General features: G+C 41.6%; 2 protein-coding genes across 3 annotated transcripts; both read left to right on the top strand.

Moving 5' to 3' along the window:
• Nucleotides 1-3,615: 3,615 nt before the first annotated feature.
• Nucleotides 3,616-10,036, top strand: RB195_001062 (uncharacterized protein; the record flags this gene model as incomplete). 2 transcript variants are annotated; one of them, XM_064197662.1, is made up of 15 exons in its annotated part: nt 3,616-3,685; nt 3,764-3,813; nt 4,958-5,104; nt 5,678-5,860; nt 5,946-6,081; nt 6,178-6,323; nt 6,449-6,543; nt 6,643-6,742; nt 6,796-6,858; nt 7,071-7,148; nt 7,227-7,352; nt 7,416-7,518; nt 7,571-7,661; nt 7,985-8,083; nt 8,141-8,180. In XM_064197662.1, 15 exons carry the CDS (start codon nt 3,616-3,618, stop codon nt 8,178-8,180), a joined length of 1,527 nt encoding a protein of 508 aa, XP_064053544.1. The 2 variants fall into 2 exon arrangements, with proteins under 2 accessions (XP_064053544.1, XP_064053543.1); XM_064197663.1 differs by lacking the exons at nt 7,985-8,083; nt 8,141-8,180 and adding an exon at nt 9,883-10,036.
• Nucleotides 10,037-10,516: 480 nt separating this feature from the next.
• Nucleotides 10,517-12,347, top strand: RB195_001061 (uncharacterized protein; the record flags this gene model as incomplete). The annotated part of the gene is made up of 6 exons (XM_013439621.2): nt 10,517-10,583; nt 10,654-10,763; nt 10,856-10,918; nt 10,975-11,079; nt 11,982-12,109; nt 12,188-12,347. 6 exons carry the CDS (start codon nt 10,517-10,519, stop codon nt 12,345-12,347), a joined length of 633 nt encoding a protein of 210 aa, XP_013295075.2.
• Nucleotides 12,348-12,363: the final 16 nt, after the last annotated feature.

Below are 12,363 nucleotides of genomic sequence, written 5' to 3'. Positions count from 1 at the left end.
AGACAGTCGCCTTCAAAGCAGCAAATATATCGTTCTCGTTGAAACCAGACTCTACCCCTTCTACGTACTCTGGTTGAGGTAACCCTGCTAGTCAAAATCAGATCCGGGTGAAAGTGTAGTTGAGGAGGCCGTTCGGTGGCGCCCTTATTTCTCGACGCTCTAACTTACTTGTTTCTCTTACTAACTTTAGCTCACACGTCATAGATCCACTAAGACTAATGCCTAAGGCCCCGATTGTCTTAATTATTTACTTCGAGGAATAAGAGCGCCACTGAGTGCCCAAAAAAACTAAGCTTGGCGGATTTGTGTAAATGCATGCGCTCGAAGTACCACGATGGAGTTAGTGCAATCGAGACAGGACCATCGGTTCCTGCAGTCGAACTGCAAAGATGAGCCACGGTCCCACCTCGGACGCACGATCATATGCGCAGTCTGAATTGGGGTCGTAGGCACTGCAACAACGTGGATAACGCCTCTGACAAAGGAATGGTAGTAGGCAAAGAAAACTGCGGCAAAGAGAGTCTTCTGCTATGCAACAAAAGTGCCGCGGTTACTTCTGAATTCAGATTTCACACTTCTACGCGCGCTGGTTGCTACATGCTACGACCTTCACTTGACGTGCGTCCGCCTACGCAATAGCACCGGGCTTTAAGTTGTTTTGACCCTACTGTTTTTAGTGCTGTTTTTGAAACCTCTTTTTTCCATTAAATCTGAGTAGTATGTAGATGCGATCATTGGCATCTTTCCCATCTGCGGGTCATGTAATTAGTGGAAAAATGGATAAGGTCCAGGGCGGGTGAAATCTTTATTTTGATGGAAAAGGTATTCCCCAACAATATACTGAGAACCGAATTGTTCTACATCAAATGAGATCCAGGTTAAAGGCATCACCCCACGAATCTGGGGCGGTGCGGGTTTCAGGCGGGTAATGCCTATAAGGAATCGCGGGACTGCGGGGAAGAGGATGATTCCGTTCATCTCTCCTTGCATAATTGCAAACGGACGACTCCAGAAATCGTTCCTAACGACGATTTCTGTTGCAATGCGCAACCATTGCGCACTGCCCCGCCTGCGATTCGCCTGAATGAAATGAATTGCCTATCGGTTCGTCCGAATGGGTTTTCGACGAATCGCAGGCGGGGGCGGAGCGCAAAAGTTGCAACAGAAGCCGTCGTAAGAAACAGCGTTTCGGGGTCGTCCGTTTACCCGTTTACACTGATACACGGAAAAATGAACAGAATCTCCCTCTTTCCCGCAATCTACGACCCCATATAGGCATTACCTGCCCAAACCCGTAACACCCAGATTCGTGGGGTGATACCTTTAAGATCTTCATACATATAAGATCACACATGTTTTTCATGCTCGGGTATAAACTAGAATTCTAGTACGTTTTTCCACACCAGAAATACGCTGGAAAAACACTATTCTCTGCTGGTGCTCGACGAGGCATTTCTGTGGTTTACATTATTTTATGGAAATACGTATTTTAAAGGCAGTATGCCACGAATCTGAGGTGGTGCGGATTTCAGGTGGAGTATTCGTATACGGGATCGTAGATTATGGAGGGAAGGGTGACTCCGTACATTTTTTCCTAATTGCCGTAAAAAAACGGCCCGGAAGATACGGCTTAGAGAGTTCCGGCGCGCTATTTTCTGCAACGAGTTCGATTGGAGTGCGACAGCCTTGTGCGCGCGCCGCATCTTCCGGGCGGTTTTTTACGGGAATTAGGAAGATTCTTCAAACCCGATTCTTTAAAGGCGTTCCGGGGCGCTAATCTCTACAATGAGTTCTATTGGAGCGCGCCAGCCTTGTGCACGCGTCGCATTCTCTGGGCCGTTTTTTACGGCAATTAGGAAGAAATGGACGTGTTGGGATCCAGTCGCAGACATTAGGTGTCAGAGGAAGTCCGCCAACGAGACGGCAGTCTCGCCTCCGCGACCATGCCACCCGGCTAGCGCGAGCCCCTCTTTCCCTCTCTACACTTTTGATTATATATTATATATATATATATATATATATATGTATATAAACATTTATAATATACGTTTGAACTCTCCGTAACACATCAAGAATAGGATGGACTTCCTATAACTTGACAGACGGATTTACCCTCTTCCTCACAATCTACGACACCGTATAGGCATAACCCATCTGAAACCCGTACCACCCCAGATTCGTGGGGTGATGCCTTTAAAGACAATGAAACTATTGACTATTGTTACCCGTGGTTGGCAAACTGATTTCAAAAAATAGTTCATTATTATGTATGGTCAATATAAAGTGCGTTCAACCACATGATCGCGATGCTCCTGCTGGTAATCCTCAATGCGAAAGGGAGAACGCATCAAATGGAGGAATAACGTGTGCACTGGAGAGCGTTCCACGCTCACTGCAGTTGATTACATTTGGAACCAAATGTGCAAGAGCTTATTATCCTCGACGACCAAATTGCAGGCTGCAAAAGTTACTGGTATACTAGACCTGTGCTCGATCAATTCTTGCTTGATAACCTAGAATGCGAAAAATTCTGATCTTTTGGGTTTCGTTTCGGAACGTCCAAATGTCCTTCCATCGCCATTTCGATTTTAGAACTGCTGACTGAAAAATCTGCTGAAAGCTGCATCCTTTATGTACACATTGGCTTTCGCAGTGTCGAAAAGGCTCAATGGCGGTGGGAAACAGCGTTGATTGTCCCACACTCTACGAAGAGGTGTCAAAATGCGTCCGCATTTTTCTCTTGATTTTATGATCATAAGCAATATTTTGCAATACCTGAAGAGAAGAAGGAACATTGAGATACGGCTTCGGAAACAGCAGAACTGAAATGTGTTGAAAATTGGTGCAGCGTAGAAACTACAAGGAACGCTAAGACGACTTCGCCTTGAGAAAGTACAATGGTAATAGGGAACAGGCCGTGACCCTGTAACATTTGGGTGTGAAAAATTAACGAATTCTTAGCGGTCGCCGATACAAAGACCAAGCCATTATATAAATTTGTGTTGCTGCTTAGTCTTTTGTCTAGTGTGGTTTTTGCCTAGGTGTTCGATTTCTATTCAGGTCGATGTGTCTTGTTTGTGTTTTGGCCAGTCTTTCTAACCTCCCAGACAAGACTGGTACCAATTTACCGATAACGGGAGATGAAAGGTTTGATTGGAATCAGGGCGGTTTCGAACCGTCGATCAATCGTGCAGTTCCACATGAAATTCCTACCGACAGGGTTACAGCCGCCTTGAGTTCGGACGTAGTTTCTTTTATACCTTTGTATCAGGCACAACATCCACATGGTTATGTAGCTAGGACGTAAAAACCTGAAGTCATGGTAGTTCTCTGTCCTCCTAACGGCTCTACGGTATATTAGAGATGCAGAGCATGATCTAGTTGTGGCTTCACTGGAGGTGGTGAAGGTAGCGGTTCCGATCGACGTAGGACCTTGATTATCTCTGCAGTTGAATAATCGTCGCTCATCGCTGCAGTTGTCTGCGACCTGCGAGGGTTCCGTCTCGATCACAACAGCTCCAAAAGCTTCACCGCACCACTTCGAGCGTAGCCACCTACGTAATTGCAGGAGGCTTCCATTCCTTTTGACCCGGCGGTGGACATTTTGACTCCAGGATGCGTAAAGTCCAACGGGAGTGCGGCAATGTGGACGAGCTTGAAATCGAGGCGCCGGACGAGTTGAGAGGTGCGCTAGTGTTTGGGGCGCGGCCCTAGATTTTGAAATTTTGTCTCCGGAAAAAAATGTGTTTGTTTGTTCCTTTAGAGTTTACTTCTCGAGCTCTTTACCTTCAGCTTCTATTATCACAAAGCAGGGTCTGTTCTTTTTTTGGTATGGAATCTTTCAACAATTACAAGACATCTGTATCATTTTTTTTGAAATGAAAGTCGTCACTCTTTTTCATATTTTTTACTTCCTGTATTCCATGTAGTCACTAGTTTTCTTTTTCATAACGGTCAGTCGACGAACTTTTGTTCGTTTTGAGCGCTTTGTTCTTATACATAATATGTATAACTATAGTAAATAAGTGTTTTACTATTCGCAATTGTGAGGGTATGTAAAGTTTTGCTCTTGCTTCATTTTCTGTCGTTCCTTCAGTGTCGTTTTTCTAAACAGTCTAGCTTCACTTTTGGTACGCTGTTGCTCCTTTTCAAACTTATTGCTACGTTGCACCTTTTTACAATAAATGAGTAGCTTACGCCATACATCTATCCAAGTTCTATCGCTTGTACGTACCTGTATAATGCAAGTAATGCCTGATTGTACTTATTATAAGCAGGGCCACAACGAATAGGTAGCGGTCCGACTATTCGCAGACCTTAATAATAGATATGAACAGAGTAACCAAATTATATTGGGGCGGGTGTAGCGCAGTTGGTTAGAGGCCCGCTGTAGCCGCACGGTTGAGGGTTCGAAAACACCCTAGTGCCAACCAAGTCCTTCACCCTTCCGGAGTCGATAAACTGGTACCAAACTTGTCTGGGAGGATCTGAACACTGACTTGATTAAGCCACTGTAAGTCATTATATAGGCCAGCGAGCGTTGCAGAACAACGATTACGAATTTCCCTAAAACGCATTGGCGCATCCCAAATGGATTGATACGCCAGTAACTTTCGACTCAGACTTTAATCAAATTCTATTCAGCTTGTCTCATCTTCGAATGAGGAAAACAGGCGTAGGGTTCTTGTGCGGTCCGTGCAACCTCAGAAATTCACGGCGTACCTTCTGATGACTTTCAAACAGAAATGTTTCCCAAAATAAGCGTCATCCCTCCATGTTTAGAGATTACCATCTTATTGGTTTAAAAATCACAAGTTGATATTGTACTCTGATTACATCGATATTTCTCTTATTGCACTGCTCATGTGTACATAATATAAATTTGGGATCTGTACAGTGCTCGAAGACTTCCTTGATGTCAAGTTTATTTCTCATCCTGTATGTAACATTTGTTTAGATGTTTGATGGCGGTCATTACAGCAGCGATGGCGAAGATGACTATGAAAATGGAAATGGGGAAATTCCAGAACAGGATCTTGCTGCAGAAAATGTAATTGATGAGGATTCTCCTGACGAAATCGCTGCTTTGGATGCTGCTGTCAATGTAATGGTCACAATTCTGTATTTCCGTCGTTCAGATATGTGCTGATGTATTCATCTTTGAAATATCCTAATAAAAGAATCAAGCACTTACGAACAGTGCAATGGATTGAAAAGATGTCAACGATCTTCACTGGTCATTAACATTGGAAATTTCCCAGATTTTTCTTTCAGTTCGGGTGGATCGCTGTTAGTTTGAACAGTGATAGAGGAGTTGCAGATTTTAAAGCGTAGTATCTAGTTCTGAAGCGCTTAATTCAATCAAGATCTATTTTAAGTCTCCTTTTCAGCTCGATTACAGTGCTTTCGTTGCACTCTTCTCAGAAGTACATATTTTAGCTATAGTTGTAAAAGGAGCGCTCAAACATAATTTCCACATGGTAGAATGATTTTGACAATAAAGATTTTATATAGGTCTTCGTCTAAGATAAGTTTTTGTTTCAGCGGTCAGTGCTCATCTCCAACATGAACTTGTTGCAAAAAATTAGTGTGTTGAATCGAGTGTGCTCACCTCTAGATGAAGCAGCTGTTTTTGTTTTGTCTTTTTTCCTTCTTCGCATTCGAACTTTGGTTTCAGCGTGGCATTCGTAACGGCGTCCGTCAGTTTCTTCGCATTCTCAATGTTCGGGCGAGGCGTGAGAATCGAGGAATGGACGTGGATATGCGTGGACTGGGGTCTTCTGAGGAAGAATCTGCCGATGAAAATGATCCTGCATCGGAAGCTAGCGATGGCGAGCCTAACAGGAATTTCGATGTTCATGTGAGATGTTGGTCCCTTATGCGTTCGAATTCGTTTTGTTCGGTAATTCTTCCCTTAAAAACTATTTATTTATCTTGAATTATAGGAATGCTCAAAACATCAGTATCTGTTCAAACCCGCTAGGGCTTCAGAAGAAGTCGATATGGGTGCTACTATGTGGCTACAACCTGGAAAAGAGCACACGGTTCCTGTCATAAGCCTTGATCTTGTTGTACTGCCAGGTAAGCATAAATAAACAAATAAATATATGCCAGCGCGACTTTCAACTATTATATGGTAAGGATTCTTCACTCTATAACAATTCTTCTTCTTTCTAGGTCAGATGGTTCCGATGCAGATACATAACACCGTTTCTCGCGCAATTGTACAAAGGGCAATTGATTCGAGAAGTTATCTTGGTTTATTACCTGTCATTATCGGCGAAGTAAATATGAACAAGGATCGTTACGGAATCTTATTGCAGGTAAAAACTGAGAAATTGTTAGGAGTTATGAAAGTTGTGCCGAACCGCGAATTCAGACGTTGATGCAGAGCGTAGAAATTGTTAACATTTTCTTGCGATGTTTGTTTCTCTTCTCGCTGTTCCAGGTTAACAAGTACGTGAGCGACGGGCTAACAATGAAGGTGCACGCCATCGGTCGACAAAGATTTAGAGTTATATCAATTGAGAACGAGGCATCTAGGTCAGTCGCATGAGCCCCTTTATAGTAGGGGGTAAATGTGACTACTGTTAACGTAGGATATCTGGCCATACAACATCTGCATTGCGAAATTTCGTTCAGCACTTCAATGGCACGAGTGGAAGTCTTAGACGACTTAACGCGTATACCTTTGCCACAAGCTATATGTCCTTCTAAAACGTGGACTTGGCCAGAGAAGAGGGTATTGTATATTTTATCTTGTGTACTTTAGCCTGAATAGAACTCTTTTTTTAGAAGCTTGCCCTATGCTCGGCGATTTCTAGTGTTCCTCATTTCGTGGCGGATAATGTGAATTTGGTATGCTCTTCCGGTGTTTATTTGTTAAGAAACTTGTTAGTTCGGGTGTGAGCACTGCAATTAAAAGTATAAGGACATATTAATCAAAAGTGGCGTTACTGATCGACTTTAAGTGATCTCATCGACGCAAGAATCTAAACTTACTAAAATATTTCAATTTCTTAGAAGAGTGATCTTTATTTTCAACATCTTTTTGTATGTATGCTGCTTAGGACAACCAATGCAAGCGACTCGGAAACTGGCTGGAAATGTGGTTTTCAAATGAGAAAATTCGGGATGCGCTTGAGTTGGTGGGTGCATATTACTGAGACTCGTTCAATACAATATCAGTTATTGAATAACAAATCACAAATATGAATATTCTTCAGGGCCCAGTCAGCTTTAGCTACTGGGCTGCCCGTAATATTCCGATGCCACTGTCTACTAAATATGAGCACTTAGTTGAAGACGAAACAAATTTGCGCATCATCAGTCTGCTAAACCTTGTTGATAAGGTAGGCTATCTTTTTTTAAAATTTGGTATCTGTTGAATGTAAACGTAATTGGCACTTTTCTAGATGACAGATTTAGTTTGCCGGGGATGTGGCTTATTAATATGCAATGTTCGGGATATTGTTAATATGAACAGTGAAGGAACGAGTTCCCATTTTGTAAACAGCGGTAACCACAGAATTTATTCTTTACACTTCCTCATTGCTATTCTTTGTTTCAGCTGGCTACATCCATGAAATGGTGACTGTTGCAGTTGCTCAGAATTTTGTTCCTCGGGACCAGCCTTGTGCAAAATTTAGTTGGTTTCCTGGGTATGTATCTTCTTTTTTATTTTATCTAGAACAAAATCGAAGCTAATTTTTGACGTGGGTCCTAATAACTTTTGGATGTAATGTCCCGTTCTATCCTTTGAATACATTAGATCGTCTGGCGTGTAACTTCCTTCCTTAGTGAAAATTAATTACAAACTGAGGTGTACTGATCATTATCATTATCATCTTAGTCTTCAATCCAGTGTAGTTCCTGAAAACATGCTCCTTTGGTTAATGGTAGCTAAAACTAACGAAGGAAGACAAATAATGCTTAATGTTACCTGTAAAATGATTAATGTCCACCTTCCTTTCTTATGAACCAGGGCGTCCTTCATCGCTGACGGATGGCTGCTATGGGAGGTGCTCAGCTTCGCAGAAAGCGACGATGCACATTTTAGTTCAAATATTCATTATTTGAGGAGGTATGGGCACTGCATTGCAATTATTATAGTAAACCATAATCCCATATCCTGCTACAGATTGTTGCGAAATTGCCACAGCACGATGTTGTACAGCTAAAGACTGCCCTGAATATCCTTGCGATGACCAGTACTTTTTGTGAAAGTGTTGTTTCATGTTCACTCGATTTATTACTGTATATATGTAAAGTTTTGAAGAGTTTTTGAAAAGAAGGTTTTTATTGGGGATTTCTTTTCTAAACGATAGCAGTCCTTTATATTCCATCGAATAACCTTGGATAATGATTTATTAAAAATTCGGAAGCGTTTACAATGGTGTTTTAGAGGCTATCCAGCTATTCGTAAATTTTGGGTGAGAATTTTGAAAAAAAAAATGTTGTATAAATTCTACGAACAGAGTGGGTATGAAAAAGAAAAAGTTATAAAAACTCATTAGTTCGGTCATTAGTTCATTTGTAATAAATAAACCTTTATTTATTACAAATAAACTAATGACCGAACTAATGAGTTTTTATAACTAATGTTTTCTCTGAAAACAAGGTTTTTTCTCCTATAAACAGCAAACATTCGAAACGTATTTTGTTTCTTGCGAGCACCTGTTATGTAGAACGTTTACCAGTAGGAAGTGATTAGGATTGTAAGGAGTTGTGCCATGTACGCAACACAACAATTCTCCAAAATAATGTTGAACTTTTTTCTTTTTGAGATGTCAGAAGAGAACGAAGATTTTTGTTATTGGCTGGGCAGCGGAATGAGTGAAATATTTCGTATAAATCCGAGAACAAGAGAAAATGGGCTTTGCAGATCATGAGGACATTGTGCTCATGATATGATACGGACTGTACTGGAGATTGGTTTAAAGGCATCACCCCACGAATCTGAGGTGGTGCAGATTTCAAGTGGAGTATTTGTATACGGGATGGGAGACTATGGAGAGGAGGGTGATTCCGTCCATTTCTTCCTAATTGCAGTAAAAAAACGGCCCGGAAGATGCGGCGCCGCACAGGCCTGGCGCGCTCCAGTCGAACTCTCTGTAGAAAGTAGTGCGCCAAAACGACTGAAGCCGTAAAAAACGGCCCGGAAGATGCGGCGACGCACAGGCCTGGCGCGCTCCAGTCGAACTCCCTGTAGAAAGTAGTGCGCCAAAACGACTGAAGCCGTATCTTCCGGGCCGTTTTTTTACGGCAATTAGGAAGAAATGGACGGAATCACCCCCTTCTCCATAGTCTCCCATCCCGTATACGAATACTCCACCTGAAATCCGCACCACCTCAGATTCGTGGAGTAATGCCTTTAAAGATGGATAAAAAACTGTTGGGGGTTGTTGCAGTTGCTCCAGGTGTTACTATCGCTGACAGAAACATGCTCGTGGAGCTTTTTGGCACCATTTACCGGGCTAATTGGGAAGGAGGAGATGGTGCCCTGCCCCGATGAATTGTCATTATAGGGAACTGCGTTACTTCACTCTTTATCTTTGTCCTGCGGTTTATGTTATTGTGAACAGTTCCCTCGTTCTTTCTAATTTCCTGTCTTTTTGTAACAAAACAGCCTAAAGCCGAATTGTTACGAAATGAAATTTGTTTCTCTACTTAACTGATGTTGGCACTTCTGCTCAAATCCATTTCAGTCTTGTCCATATTTTTAAAGGATTTATTTCGCTTTGATTGTCGTAAGTCGTTGCAGATAGTAGTGGACATGTATGGAAACTAAAAGACTAAGTTTGTATGTGTATTTTTGGAAGAATGAGAAGACACGTACTAAACGTTCCTGTCTCTTCGTTCTACCATTACGTTTACCTTCAGCTATAAATGGCAGATAATCGAGTGTCGCTTCTGCATGGACCACCTGGGTTGGGAGTTCACATCACGTAGATTCAATCCTCCAAAGTTCTACGGAATTACGCGGAAGGCTGTTGTACCGAGAAAAGCGAGTGGAGAGCAGGAGGAACACGTTTAGTTTTTCTCGTATGTGTGCGGGTCATAAATGTAAAATGTACAACCTAGACGAAACGAAACTTTAAAATGTTTTCTTAGATTTGTTCTAGTCTCAAGCACTAAAATAGCCCGATGAGTACTGGTCGTTTGTGCATATGTAAATAGTAGGTTTTCTTCACATATCCCCAAAGATATTCATAGAAATGAGTAGCTGTCGGCATTCTAATTCTAATGTACTTCTTCTCTCTTTATGCTCTCCAGGTTTATTTTGCCACAGTTGTGTGCTTCCTGTTGCTAAGCTCTAGCTCTGTCGAAAAGTGCAGTGTAATGCAATGTACTTGTATAGTGTTTGCAGAACCACCGAATAAATCTATTGCGAATCCAACAGTTTCATAACTGTAGCACTTGGTCTTTGACCGCGCTAATTATTTAGCGATATTCTGAACTTCACGCGGTTTTCTTCACTCTTTTGTCCTAAAATTATTGGTAGTTTTTACTAAAGATGGCCGACATCAAGCCCAACCACACCATTTACATCAACAATCTCAACGAAAAAGTCAAGAAGGAAGGTGAGTTAATTTCTTTGACTTGTTGACATGGTGAAGTTTTGTAGCCTGTTTTCCATCCTTATGCTTTCAGAGCTGAAAAAGGCATTACATGCTATTTTCACCCAGTTTGGAGAAATAATAAGCATACTCTGTTTCAAGACACTTCGTATGCGAGGACAAGCTCATATAATCTTTAAAGAGGTAACATAAATGTTTTGTTTGGTAGTTCATGTTTTGTGTTTTCTTTTCTAATATCAAACAATTTTTACGAGATGATTTTTTTTCCAAACCAGATCTCATCTGCGTCTAACGCCTTGCGTGCTATGCAGGGATTCCCTTTCTACGACAAACCAATGGTGCGCAGTGACATTTCTGTAACTGTTTTTTTAATGACAAAGTCTTGGTACTTCAGCGGATCCAGTATGCTCGTGAGGACTCGGATGTTATCGCAAAAGCGAAGGGGACTTATGTTGAAAGGGCAGCCCGAGCTCCTATTCGCACTCAAAAGAAAAAGAAGGTGAAGAAACTCATTTTGCATTGCAATTTTGAGTCCATTTCTTCCTCATTGGCGTAAAAAACGGCTCTGAAGATGCGGCGTGTGGACACGGCTGGCGCGCTCCAATCGAACTCGTTTTAGAAAATAGTGCGCCGCAACGCTCAAAGCCGTATCTTCCGGGCCGTTTTTCACGGCAATTAGGAAGAAGTGGATGGAATAACCCCCCCCCCCCCTCAATTTACGATCCCCATATACGAATACTCCACCTGAAATCCGTACCACCTCAGATTCGTGGGGTGATGCCTTTGAGGTAATTTTCCAACGCCTGGCGTGTTCTTGAGTCTCTTAAAATGAAATGAATGAGTAAGCAGAAATGTTTCTTTGCATTTCTGTGGCTTACATTATTTTATGGAAATACGTATTTTAAGTGTTCATTACCTATAATAGTCTTTTTAGCTTCGATCACAAAAATCACTTCTTCAATTTTTTAAAGCTATTTTCTTGTCTTAGAATAGATCCATTTTCACTCGAATCTATTACCTTATGAAAAAAAACCAGTCGAGAAAAATTGTAAAATAACCCTATTACTTCTGGATGTTGTTTAGTAGTGCGATGATGTTTTACATAACTACATCTCCGAAATTAACTTTACGTACAGCAGAGAAGATTGTGTGGAAATTTTGCGGCCACATTCGTTATTCAGCTATAACGGAAAAATTTCAGAATCCAAGTAGGGTTTGCGAAGCGCTTTTTAGTCGAATTTCCGTAAATACAAGTGTCAGTAGATAGAATAGCATTAGATCTGCAGGTCATCTAGTATGAATTAACCTCAAGAACTGAGGAAGAAAATTAGCATGGAATTTTCAGCAGCTAAGAAGTCGAACGGAGTGAAAAAACATTATTTTAATGTGATCTTTACTAAGGGTGCAAAAGGAGCTGGTGGTGGAAGAGGACCAGGTGAAGATGGACCTGCTCCGCCCAACAAGATTTTATTCTGCACCAATCTTCCCGACGAAGCAACGACAGATATGCTTACAATATTATTCAATCAGTATGTTTGATCTTGTACTTATTTTGTCACCCATGAATTCTTTCAACATTAACACATTCGAACACGGTGTCGTTACAGATTCCCTGGACTGAAGGACATTCGCTTAGTGCCAAATCGATCTGGTATAGCCTTCGTTGAGTTTGAATCAGAAGAGTTGGCAGCACCCGCCCGAATTGCCCTGAATAACTTTAAAATTACTCCTGAACAGCAGATGAAAGTGGATTATGCTAAGAAATGAAACTTGTTGGTTAACT

The sequence above is a fragment of the Necator americanus genome, chromosome IV (genome assembly GCF_031761385.1).
Source record: "Necator americanus strain Aroian chromosome IV, whole genome shotgun sequence".
Classification (NCBI taxonomy): domain Eukaryota; kingdom Metazoa; phylum Nematoda; class Chromadorea; order Rhabditida; family Ancylostomatidae; genus Necator; species Necator americanus.
This window is presented reverse-complemented; position numbering and strand designations above follow the sequence as displayed.